Below are 13,663 nucleotides of genomic sequence, written 5' to 3' on the forward strand. Positions count from 1 at the left end.
GTCAAGGAGCCTAAGAACACAGGGCCCGCTGAATGTCCTGTGATGTGCTACTCTGGATGGGATCCTGGGGGCAAGCAAACAGAAAGGCATTTTATGTAAATGTGGGGATTTGAATAAAGTATCAGTACTAGCCTGTTAGTTATGACAAAATACCACACTACTTTAGATGCTGTCTTAAGTCTTTTTTGTTGCCTTGACAAACATCCGTGAAAAAGCAGTTTCAGAGGAGGGATGTTTTCAGGGACTTGGGCTCAGTGGTGGCTGGATCTGTTCCTTTGGACCTCAGGTGGGGTAGAATATCATGTGGCCGAGACTGCTCAGTTCCTGGTGGCCAGGAAGTAGAGAGAGAAAGATAGGGAAAGGGTCTGGGCCTCTTGGCATCCTTCAAAGAAATGCCCCCAATGACTTTGCTTTTCCAACCAGGCCTCACTTCTCACAGCTGCATCACCTTTCAAATGTCTATTCAAGTCTTCAATCCACCAAGGGGTTAAACTTCTGATTAGGTCACAGCCCTCATGGTCTAATTATCTCTGGAAATGTCCTCACAGACACAGCCAGGGGTCTGCTGCATTCATCTCTGAGGGTTCTCTCAATCCAATCAAACTGACATGGACATGTGCATGAGTTTAGTGCATGAGACATGTTGTGTACACAAGGCTCGTCAATATTTCTCAGGTGCTGCTTTTTCCTCCTCCTCATTGCCCATTTTTGAGATGAGATTTCTCACTGACCTGAAACTCGACGTGAGGCTAAACCAGTTGGCTATGCACCTGGGGATCTGCTTGTCTCTGCCTCTTCAGTGCCCGGGTTACAAGTACATGCTACTATGCCCAGCAGCTTCCTTTTTTTATGTGGGTTCTAGGGACCAACCCCAGGCCCTTGTGCTTGCAAAGAAGTGACACTACTGATGGAACCATCTCTCCAGCCAAAATTAAAAAGTTAAAACAAGTAATAAATAATAAAACACCAGTTGCTCTTAAAATGAATGCTGTTCTAAATGTACTGAATACTCAAGGTCTTGAAAATGAAGTCCAGAGCTGTGAGGTGACAATATAGGACAGCACTGTCTGTTTTCTGGGGAAATTTCTTCCTATTGGCCAGTAGAAAATGTACTCAAGTAGCATGCTAGCAAATGACTAAGGATGGCTGTCTGGTAGGTCGGGGAACTTCATCTACAATGCTTCACTGACTGTTAGGATATAATTACTCTGTAATGGCTGACACTGAGCTGGGGACAGAGAGAGAGGTCACAGGATTGTCTCCTCCCCGGGTCCTGTCGTGGCATTTATCAGTTCACTGGAGCATATTACAACATTTTTTCAGGAATCTGGTGAGCTGGTTGTTAAAATACTTATAGTTGGAAACTGGCCCCGGGGAGAACATATATTCCTCAGAAATAGGAAAATGCGGCAAATCTGGTTTGTTTTGTTTTGCTGGGAGCTAGTTTATCAGCACACATCAGAACCCTGGAGTCCTGATGCAAAGTTCTAACTTCGTCACTAAGAGACAGAGTGGCCTTGGACAAATCTGAGTTTCAATTTGTTCATCTATAAAAAAAAAAAAAAATGAAAGGGAGCAGTTGCCTCTCAAATTTTCTTCCATCTCTAAAATTCTAGGAAATAGCATGCCTATCATTTAGTTACCACATACAACACACCCCAAGACCATGCTGCGACCTTCATCCCAAAGCCCCTCCATCAAGAGTCCCTTGTTTCCCAGGTCTCACCTCACTCTTCACCAAGCTGCCTTTTGGGCTTTGAGTTCCAGTATATATTAGCTTTTCAGGCCCACGGGTCTGTTTGGGGGTCCTCCCATCCCGCCCCCCTTTATGAACCCTTTGTACACCCTGCCCTCTACCCTTCCACACCCTCCACATCCTTTTCCTCTGGCCACCTCCTGCCTACCCCCTTCAAGCCTCTCTGGGAGATGCTGCTTCTTCCCCAAAGCCCTTCTTCGCCGACTATCTCTAGGCCGGCCCAGGGACCTCACTGTGTTTCTTGGGCAGTCCCATGCATTTCCCTCTCATAACCCTTATCAGTTTTTATTGTTATGGCTTGTTTCATTGTCTGCTGTTCCCACCCACGGGCCAAGAGGGCAGAGACTGGATGTCTCCTGTCCTGAGCAGAGCATCCTGGAGCACACCTAGCATTACCAGAGTGCCTTAACAACCATTGTTAACCTGATGTCAGGACAACACAGGCATTTTCGTGGTGGCTTCTCAACAACCTTCTCCTTCAAGAGACCGCAGATGAGCATACTCCCAGCAAAGGGGCAAGTGGCATCCCTGCTTCCGACAGGCAGGTGTCTGTGAGGGCCTCAGCCCTAATAGGACCAACACTTCACCAGCATGCATCTCTGCCCTTGGCTAGACGTTCTTGCATACACGCCAGTTGTAGCTCCTTAAGGTAGTGTGCTCGTCACAGGAGTAAATACTTAAATGGCTACATCAGCGCCTTGAAAACTATTTGTTTTGTTAATAAGGGAGCACTGTGGACAAATTGGGTGTGTGTGTTTGTGTGTGAACCCATCACTGGTATCACCTGCCAATGAAGTGACATGTTCTAAGGAACTATAGGAATCATGGCTATGGTCTTTAAACCCTCCCAAGAGCTACCTTCGATACCAATACTTACCAGGACCTCACAGAGATAATGAAGACAACTTTGTAATCTGCCTTTGGGTTACAGTCAAGACATTGTCAGTCTTTGGATCACAAAGCTAGCTCATCCTGTCTGGCCATCATTATATGGGTAGGGAAACTGAGGCCCTTTGAAGGAAAGTCATTTGTTCAAGGCCGTCCAGCTGAGACAGAGCTATACTAGTTTCCGGTCTGGGTTCTACCCTGGTGTTCTTTGTCCAGCAGCAATGCCTCAATTAGACACAGTGAGGGACAAAAGGACATGTGGCACAGGGCTGTGCGCTCTAAGAGAGTCCAGGGAAAGGTTGGTCCAGCAAGAAGCCATGAAAAATTTTTATCCTATGGCCAAATATGTTCAGTGAGGTCCCCCCCCCCCATCTCCATTCTCCTTGAGGGTAGATGTCTTTGCTTGGTTTTCTTTTCGTAAATTAAATGTATGCATTAAGAGATTGTGGTTCATTGGGGGAAACCATCAATCTATTATAATCCACGGGATACCTATAGGTTCATTGAACCAAGAAATAGACAATTCAGTGGGAGACCCACTTTAATATACTGTAGCAGATGCAAGGTAAAGCGAAGAAGCAGCAGCCAAGCGTGCTGGAAAAGGCCAGGGGAAATGCGCTACCATTTAGAGGATGAGAAGGAACCAGCTAAGCGAACAAAACCCACTATAGTCTTAAAGTTCTGATGTTCTTAAATAAAAGCTCAGAGGAGACCAGCTGTGTGGGGACAGTTACTGTTCGGGAAGGAGTAAGTGTAAATCATGGCTGGCGATGTCACAGGCCAGTCAAAAACATACTTGCTAAGCTCAAGAGGTGACTCAGAGAGGAGGTCATTGGGAGAAGCAGCTAGGAAGACAGATAGGGATCATCTTGTGACAGAAAGAGACTTGTGTGCAAGTCCCAGCGGCCAAGTCTCAGTGACGAAGCCAACAGGAGCCCAGGTTGTGGCTGCTACTGTGTGAGAGGCCCTAGAACCTCCAGACATTATCTTGAGACAACACAGTCCTTCTATGCTTCTCAATGACCAAGTGCCCCAGTTTCTGGCCTTATAAAGAGCAACTGGGCGGAGGACAATAGAGGAGACTCGGAGGCAAAGGTCACAGGGTACACAAATGACAGCCCATGACCATAGAGAGAGGCCAAGCCAACTAGTGTGGCCCCTATGGTCTCTGCTCATGGTGGTGCCATTTCTGCTTCCTTCTCTACCCCTCCTGTGACCCAAGTCACCTCAAAACAAACACAGCCAATGGGGAGGGCCCCTGAACCACCTCTGACTTTTACACAAGACGTTGTCTACCAGCGCAAAGTGGCTGATTGTTTGCTAAGACAATTCCCATTTTTAGTAGCTCAATCATTAGCCAAGGGCCTTAAAGAAACAAAATCGTATGACTCAAGCTTGGAGAATCTCGCCTCCGCTTGAATCCACCACGGTGACACTTCGTTCCAAGATTTCGGCTTCTATGGAGCCTTGCGTGCTCATAAAGAAACATGCAGCTATCTAATTCCCCTTCACAGGGGAGGTCCAACACCTCAGTGTCTCAGAGACGTCTTTGTTTGGAAGACTTAACCAGATGAGATGTTTCCGTCAGTCTGCCAACTGGCAGGCCACATGAACGGTGAAACTTTTGAGAACAATGTGAATTTTACTAACTAACTTAGTAAACATTATCATCCTGTCAGCCACTAACTTAGTGAGTGTGTGATGCTTCATGCCAGACAGGATGATAATGTTTCACACGCATTAACTCATGTGATCCTCATGGTCTCTCTGTGGGGGGAGTTAACACCTTGACTTCACAGATGGAGAAACCGAAGGTTAAAGATGCAGAGTGTATAGTGTGAGTTGTGTTCCTAACCCTGACACTGGGCTCTCCACTCTGCTAGGTACCAGGTCCCATGTACACGTAGGAATCCCTGACCATTCTGTCTCTGAACGTACAGTCCTAGCTCAAACACTGACAAGACCACTGAGGAGGAAATTCCCTCTGGTTCTACACTTCCTGTTTGTTCTGAATCTCCAATGTCAACGAAATTCAGAATCCCATTTCTGATCTGGTTAGCAGTATCCTGGCTTCCTCAGAGGAATGTAAATACAGCTTTGGTTCCAACCAACTGTCTGCTCCCCTTCTGTCCCCCTGCCCCTCATGTCACAGTGACTTCGCCACATGCTATTACCAGTAGGAAACGCTGATGAGAAATCAGTTCAGGGCAAAAGACGGCCTCACCCTGAAATAAATCTGGACCCATAAAACCATAGCTGTCTCTCTCTCAAGATTATGGGAGAATATTTAGCATGCCTTTATTAGGGGATGCGTTTTCAGTAGTCAGCCTGGCGGGGGAATTGCAGGGTCTCGCGACTAAAGTGCACATTGCTGAGGGTCTCAGGGATGGGCGTGCAGTTGTGGCTCATGAATGTGGCAAAGAGAGCCCAAGAGAAAACTGAGATACCGATGGCAGACTGTGAGGTTTTCCCCATTAGCAGGCATTTTTGGCTCTTCCCACTCTCTGCCTAGAGTCAGGGCAGAGATCAGCACAGTCAGCTTCCAAACATATCCCCAACTCCTACATCCGTGGAAATGCCCAACCTCACAGGCAAAACAGGTTTTAAAAACTGCATCTGCTCCAAACATACGCTTTTATTCCTGCTGTTCCCTAAACAGTGCACCATAACAACCATTCACACAGCCCTGGTAGTGTTTTAGGTAGTAAGGAATGGCGGGGTTAACAGAGCAAGCATGCGAGTTATTTGCCAATAGACTCCATTTTGCATGTGATGCTTGAGTTGCTCTGGATTTTAGTATCTGCAGTGATCCCAGAAGCATATCACGGTACATACTAAGTAATGACCGTACTTTTCTGTCTTGTGGCTCCAATACAGTGGTTCTAAACCTGTGGGTCACAACCCCTTTTGGGGGGGGTCAAACAACCTTTTCACACGGGTCACATGTCAGATATCCTGCATATCAGATATTTATGTTATGATTCACGACGGTAGCAAAATGACAAAAGTTATGAAGTAGCAATGAAACTGATTGTATGGTTGGGGATCAGCACAACGTGAGGAAATGTACTTAAAGGGTCGTGGCATTAGGAAGATTGAGAACCACTGCTCTAACCGGAATGGATTAGAATCAAATAAAGGCTCCTGTCTCTGAAATACCCATGGTGCTGAGTTTGAGGCTTTGCTTGGATGGGTCTTTAACCCAACAGAACTCACATGCCTACCAGCCTATTCACCCAATAGGGGCTTGTAACATTGCCTTCATCACAGACGGCTCATTGGCTGATCCCCCAAACCGCCTCCACAGGCACGTTTCTGTCCACAAGCTTATTAAACAACCCATGCCAATCCCACAGGTCTTGCCATCTTGCTCTTCTGATTTTACTATTAGCACATTTGACCTATGAGGCTGTGGCTCAGTTAGACGAGGCTGTACGTGAGTGGCGATCTAGGTTCTTGACCCCAGCTCCTCTGTATTTGTGAGAGTCGCCACAAACTGGACAACTTAAACGGCAGGAATTAACTTCTCTCAGCTGTGACAATCAGACATCCAAGGCGAAGATGCTGGCAGGTGGGTTTCTTCTGAGGATGTTCTCCTTGGCTCGAAGACGGCCATCTTCTCCAAATGTCTTCTCATGGTCCTTTCTCTGGACTTTTCTAGGTCTTAGTTTCCATTTCTTCTATAGGTCACAGTTGTCTTGCATTGGAATCCATCCTGACTTAACTGCAATTACCTTTTTTTTAAGACTCTATTTTCAAATAGAGTCATATTCTGATGTGTTGGAGATTAAAACTTCAATATATGAATTTGGATGCGGGGGGGAGAGGGGGTTGTCCCAGACACTCTCTGACTCTAAAACCCAATATTCCCCATCTATCCAACCAACATTTACAGAACCTTCCAGGTGCCCGGGACTGCACACAGCCCTTCTGCGGATGTTTTCTCATGTCATTTTTAAAACAGCCCAAATTGGTTTCTGCTATAATTCCCATGGCATGGTGAAAACAAAACAAAACAGAAAAAACCACCAGTCTGATTATTCTGGCTAGGAAGTCACAACAAAGATGAGGCTGACCCGGCCTTCAGCTCCAGTTCTCTGACCCCAAACTCAGTGTCGTCTCTAAAATAGAACTCTGCTTCCCATGTGAAACCGAGACAGGCTGTAGCAGGGACAGGGTGACCTGACAGTGGCGGAGAAGGTGGTGGGATCTGGTAAGAGAGCTTTCTTAGGAAACATCACAAATATTGTGGAGAGTAACCATAGCAACCTTAGGGCATCCCTGGTGGTGCTGTGGTTATTATTGTTGTCATAGCTACCGACCTCTGCATAAAGATGGCAGATAGGGTACCTATTACTATTTTTCTGTCTTTCCCCAAACTGTTCACACAGATGGGGGAAGTAACAGAAGAAGCAATAACCATACACTATTGGAAGTGCAAAGCACATGGGAGTATGGGAATTGATTTATCTGGCCAAAAAAAAAAAAAAAAAAAAAAAAATGCTGAGTCCTGAGTCAGCAATGAGAGAAAAATCAAGAAAAATTAAATTTATCCTGCAAAATTTCAACCCTCCTCTGGAGCTCAGGAATAAACAGTAAGTTGTTTCCAGGGAGATGGAGATGGAGAGATGAGAGTTAGTTGAGGTGTAGTTATGAATCCAGTTGGCCAGGCATGCCTGGCACTATCCCGTCACCTACACTCAGCGACTTACTTTCTGGAGAAGGGAACCAGAGTGTTGCCAGACTCGGAGGGTGGGTACCAAGACAGCGATGATGAGGGAACTAGACAGAGACCTGAAGCTGGTCTTCCAGCCATGTCCCGTCACTTGGCTCTGACCAAGCAAGCTGCATCATTCAGTTCCAAAGGCTAGTCAAGTAGTCATAATGGGATATACATTGTATATTCACACTTCCCTATAGGGACAAGAGTCTTCTCAAGGCAATATGACCACAGGGGGAGGGGCTAAAAATATCTATAGAATTTTCCTGACTAAGCAGTCGTCCAGATTAGTCTACAGTGAGCCCAACTTGACTAGTCCCATTAACACCAAAAGGTAATTTTAGAGAAAGATAACAGAAGGGAAGGAAGTCCGCAGAAGTTAACACTGCAGCTTCCAGAACCGAAGGGTTTGATTTTCCAAACTGAAAAGATCTATCAGTGTCTTGCACAACAGATCAAAACAGACCTATACCATATCACTAGGTAATTCTGAAATAATGGAGGCAGAAAGACTTTAACACATCTCTGGGGAAAAAAAAAATAGGTTCAAACAAGGATCGAGAGTCAAGATGACACCACAGGTAACTGAATTAGTCAATACCAGAGGAGTCTCTTCAATTTTGAGTGAAAACTGCTTTCAGCCTTCATCATTTGAAGGTAAAGACAGGATGGTTTCAGGCATAAGGGGGGGGTCTCAATGCTTCACTTCCCCTGTGATTAGTCTTGACTGGCAGTCTGACAAATTGTATAGTCATCTGAGAGGAGACACCTCAAGGGATTGAGTCAATCAGATTGACCTCTGGACATGTCTGTGGGGACTTATCTTGATAACTAATTGATGTGGGTGGGCTCATCCCACTGTGGGCAGCACTGTCCCTAGGCGGATGGTCTTAGCCTATAGGAGAAAGCCAGCTAAGCATGAGTCTATGAGAAAGTCAGAGAGGGAGCCAGGAAGTGGCATTTTTCCATGGGTCCTGACTTGAGTTTCTGTCCTGACTTCTCTTAATGATGGACATATGCTGGAAGTATAAAGCAAAATAAACTCTTCCCTCCCCGAGCTATTTTTCACAGAAGCAGAAAGGAAACTAAAACAATATAGTTCTAGAAAACTACTCAGTTTGGTGCTTCAATAAATGGTGGGAATCTATATTATATACATGTATGATATTTTCAAAGAATAAACAAAATATTTTTAAAAAGAGAGAAAAGGATATGGATATGGGAAAGAGAAGCCAGAAAAAGATGAATCGGATAACAGAGAACAGGGCTGGCAGCTCACAGCTGGCACAGTGGGCAGCTCTTCACGCTGGAGTAGTTTAGAAGGCAATGAGAGAAAGTCACCCAAGAATATGAAACAGGTAACACGAACTGCAAATGGATGTCTTACGGGATGATGTGGGCATTTGTGGAGAGTTTGGGGTTGAGTCAACAAGGTGTGCATAAAACACAAAGGCATAATTATTAACTCCAGGGAAAGCAAACCCAAATTACATGCAGCAGAGGAAAAGTAATTCTAGTATACCACATGACTCAGTCCCAAAAGGCATTTCAACAGTCCTAACAAAGTAAGTAATGTATAGTCACTTAATCACGATACGGTCAACTATAGTGAGAGGAGGCTGGGTTGGGAAAGGTGTATGCGATAGGGTGGTGGGATCAGATGGTGGTCAACAAGGAAGACTGAAGTCTTCTTACATAGTGGCAAGTCAATAGATAACACCTAAAACACAGCCCAGGGACAATAAGATAATCCCATCCAGAAGTACAGAGGAATGCAGTAAAAACGATGGAAGTTGACAGTAGAAGATTTTTTTTGGAAGGAGAGTAGAAAGAAACTTATTTGTCTAAACATCTTACGGAGTTGTCTGCTGCTTTATCTGTATTCACATGTGATTTAAAAAACCTTTAAGTTTTACACTATCTCACTGTTTAAACCTGGGGAGTGCCCTGTGTCCCCTGGGGTAGAGGGCCTGTGTCTAAGAGGGACTAGAGGAAAAGGCAGCTGTGCCTATCAGCTTGGGCTTTAAGTCCGAGCCACTGGCTAGAGAAGTGACCCCTTCCCTTACTTACTGAATCCTAGCCGATTCGCTATTTAGTGTACATAAAAATTCCAGTGGGAAAGATGGAAAACCATCGTAACTTTAACAGTGAAATCCATGCAGCCTGGCCTTGCCTATCTGCCATAGAGATCGCTGTTTCCCACCACCACCATATCACCCACAGTACACGGCTGTTCAGCATCAGAACTGGCAGGAGAAAGAAGACAAGGACGCACACTCACAGCCTCTCTGTGTCAACCTCAGACTCAAACCCTTGACAGCTGTTCTGCTGGCAGCTTGGGATAAAGGCAACATGGGACATACCGATCCCCTGGTCCTCCTGAATCTGTACTATAAGACATAGAAAGGAATGAGGTGGCCTTCAGAGTTACAAAAAAAAAAAAAAAGCGTACGTCAGGAATGCTTCAAACAGAGACTTTCGGGAACTACAGCCTTATGGAGCAGCAAGTCCCAGACTGGACAGTTCTAGAACAGAACATGCCGGAGCAGAAAGCATGCATTGAATACCATTGATGAGAAGAGCGCTGTCCTGTGCCACCCCACGTAAACACTCTCTCGTGTGCACCTCCGAGAGACAGGGACAAGGTCAGCAGCACAGGGATCTGCCAAACACATCACTTGGAGAGATACTATCTTGTTTAGAAGCATAAAACCGCAGCAGGCTGGAAGGGAGGACGGCTGAGCGAAGCTGGGGTACAGGTCCTTATCCTGAAGGCAGAAGGGAGTTTCTCTAGAGCTGTAGTTCCCACGTGTGCTGGTTTGGATGATAACAGCCCCCACAGGCTCATAAATTTGCGTGCTTAGTGTCCAGTTGGTGAAGTGTTGGGAAGGGTTAGGAGGTGTGGCCTTGTTGGAGTAGGTGTGCCTTTGTCGGAGGAAGTGTTGCTGGCGAGGTGTCCAAGCCACCCCACCCCACCTAGTCTGTCTGTCTGTCTGTCTGTCTGTTTCTCTCTCTCTGCCTTCCTGCAGATGAGGATGTAAAGCTCTCAGCTACAGCTCCCATGCCATGTGTGCCACCATGCTCTCCACCATGATGATAATGGACTAAGTCTCTGAAACTGTAAGCAAGACCCCAGTTACATGCTGTTTTTTTGTAAGAACTGCCATGGTCATGGTGCCTCTTCACAGCAACAGAACAGTGAAGAAGATAGGCAGTTACCCGAGGAACAGATTATAAATGTCAACGTGAGTATGAACTGTGCACAAGAACATATAGTGTAAGAATTTAAAAAGTACTACAGGTTTAAGACAAAAAAAATGGCCCTTAGAAGCGCTTGCACTTTAGTGAAGTGTCCACACAATGGTCTAAACTAGTGGTTCTCAACCTTCCTAATGCTGCAACCCTTTAGCAGAGTTCCTCATGTTGTGGTGACCCCCAACCATAAAATCATTTTGTTGCTACTCCATAACTGTAATCTTGCTACTGTTATGAATTGTAAATATCTGATATACAGGATAGCTGACATGTGACCCCTGTGACCCACAAGTTGAGAACTACTAGTCTAAGCCTTGTACACGTGACCAGTGGTAGGTGCATCCAACGGAACTGAAGGTGACCCCCAGGGAACCACATTCTGTATGTTCCCTTCCCTTCCCCCACCAAGCTGGTAAACTTGTGAGTTACTTCTAAACAACAACACAACACAAAAAAGACAATCTGATGTCACTGGTGATGACACACCGTGTGGCAGAGGCGTGGCATTGTTTTTTAATAGACTGTCCTGTCCAAGCTGTTCTAAAAATCTCGGGCTCATGTCCACCGATGTCCAAGGTAGACATAAAGATCTCATACTCAAACTTGCCTCTGAGTTTATCAAAGGGGTTGTCACCTTAGGTGGCCCACGAGCCCTTGAGAAGAGGCTCTAGTCCTCCTCTGAGGTTGGAGGGTCTGAGAAGGTAAACCCTTCTCTCCAGCTGGCCTCAAGCAAGCCCCATCAACGCTAAAGTTTTGAGAACAAAATTCCGTCAATCAGCACATGATCTTAGAAGGATCCGGACTTCAGATAGGAAGTTGACTTAGCTGCCACCTCCACCACAGCATGGCGGTGAGACGCTGAGCAGCAGACATGATTGAGAATAATGAGTAGGGGATGTTCCTAGACTCCAAGGTTGTGGGGTAGGGGCCAGACAGCAACATGAAACACAGACATGGATCCCCAAAGGACAGGCTATTCAGTGGTTCTCAACCTGTGGGCCACGGCTCCTTTGAGGGTGGGGTGGGCTTTGGATGACCCTTTCACAGGGGTCACATATCAGATATCCTGAATATCAGATATTTACATTACAATCAATTCATAACAGTAGCAAAATTACAGTTATGAAAAAACAATGAAAATAATTTTATGGTTGGGGGGTCACCACAACATGAAGAACTGTATTAAAGGGTGGCAACATTAGGAAGGTTGAGGACTGCTGCTCTAGAGTATGGTCTGCAGGGAAGCATTGAATACTCCCACCCCACCCCTATTCCCACCCCTATTCCCACCCCGGCTTTATGAAGCTGGAGAATGGCAGAAGGAAGGGAAGCCTGGGGTGAGCTTGACCAGAACCTTTCAGAGAACAGAGTCCAGCCATTGCTCCCAGAACGGGTCAGGCATACTGAGGGGAGAGCCTAACTCTGGCCTCAGCCAAAGCAGCTCCTCTACCACCCAAGATTTAGCAAGGGAGGAAGCAAAGACCGAGGAAAGAAATGGATCGTCACTGAAAAAAAACCTTCAGAGCTTTAGTATCCTTGTTGCTAATTTTAAATATTTACTCCTCCCCCCCCCCCGAATTCCTGACCTCACAGAAAAAGAGTTTTGCTTTGCTTTTTTTACTGGAAAACGTGTGTGTGTGTGTGTGTGTGTGTGTGTGTGTGTGTGTGTGTGGTATGCTAGAAGGGGACTGGGCTACCAGCAATAAATAAAGGACTGGACAATCTGAAAAAAGTCACTTCCTGTTGGATAATGTCTAGTTCCCACTCCGCACCCCTACCCCGGAGCATAAACCTCCAGACCTCCACAAGACTCCTCCTTCCCAGAGTCTATGGACTGGAGACAGCCAAGCCAAACAAACTCAGGAAAGGCCGAGAGATCAGGAAGTGGGGGAAATTCGTGGCACAGGAGGAAGAAGACAAGAAGAGAATGCCCTGATGTTCGAGGAAGAGGGTGGAGGAGACCGGAGGGGTGAAGCTTGCCTCAAGATCACAGCGTCAAGACTCGAAATGTCACGCTTGAGCATTAAATCAAAACGGGCACAAACAGTTGGTCAGATCTCCTGGGGCCTTTCAAATATCAACATTCATAGTGATAAGCAGCACCCCCACCCCCACCCCACCCTCCACCCCAGTCCTCTGCATGCAAACTGGAACAAACAGCTAAGCCAAAGCCAGCTAGCTGCTGGGAGACCAGCTGGGCAAGGACGGGAGGGAGTGCAAGTGTCTAGAGAGTCTTTGCTTCTGTTCTTAGAAGGGGGAAGAGAGAAGAGGCTACCTATAGATCACGCCGTGCTGGTGGAGGAACATGAGAGCAGACGTGACCTCGGCAGCATAGAACCGGGAACGGGGCTCGTCAAATTTTCGGGACCGCTGAATCTGGAACATGAGGTCTCCACCGTTGACGTACTCCATGACGAAGAAGAGGCGGTCCTAGAAGGAGACAAGAAAACGCCACTTAAGCCAAATCAGTGCAGCACCTAGTTGGGACTAGCTATCGTCTGGTGATCCCTACGGGTCACCAGGACTCAAGGGGGCAAAGGAGGCCTTGTGGCAGGTGAAGGCTGATGGAGTGCTACAGAGGCAGACCAAGGGAGGAAATGCTTGAGGCAGGGGGTCAAGTGTCATGTAAAATTCTGTCTTCAGGGATGGGGACATGGCTCAGTTGGTACAGGGCTTGCCTAGCATCCAAGAAGCCCTGGGTCACATCCCCAGCAGCACATAAACTGCATGTAGGGTGCAAGGCTGCAGTCTCAACTTTCAGGGCTGCAGAGAGGCAGTAGGATCCGAAGTTCAAGTCCATCTGACTTTCCTCTCTCCTCTCTCTCTCTCTCTCTCTCTCTCTCTCTCTCTCTCTCTCTCTCTCTCTCTCTCTCTCTCTCTCACACACACACACACACACACACACACACACCACTCCTATCTTTCTTTTGTGATATCAGCCTGAGATTGATTAAAAAAAAAAAAAAAAGAGAACTGAATTTTTATTTTGACCATGCCATGAGGTGTGGCCCTGGACAAGTCTCCCCTCTCTGGAAATACAAGGT

At 46.4% G+C, this 13,663-nt stretch overlaps 1 protein-coding gene across 3 annotated transcripts in view; it reads right to left on the reverse strand.

Annotated features, from left to right (window-relative positions):
- The window catches only part of Prkce (protein kinase C epsilon), a 512,360-nt gene that overhangs the window by 84,496 nt on the left and 414,201 nt on the right, over positions 1-13,663 (reverse strand). For all 3 annotated transcript variants that reach the window (XM_059248231.1, XM_059248233.1, XM_059248232.1), the window contains exon 11: positions 12,895-13,049. In XM_059248231.1, the coding sequence (XP_059104214.1) occupies positions 12,895-13,049 (155 nt within the window). The remainder of the gene's footprint in view (positions 1-12,894; positions 13,050-13,663) is intronic.

Source organism: Peromyscus eremicus, chromosome 22 (assembly GCF_949786415.1).
Source record: "Peromyscus eremicus chromosome 22, PerEre_H2_v1, whole genome shotgun sequence".
NCBI lineage: Eukaryota > Metazoa > Chordata > Mammalia > Rodentia > Cricetidae > Peromyscus > Peromyscus eremicus.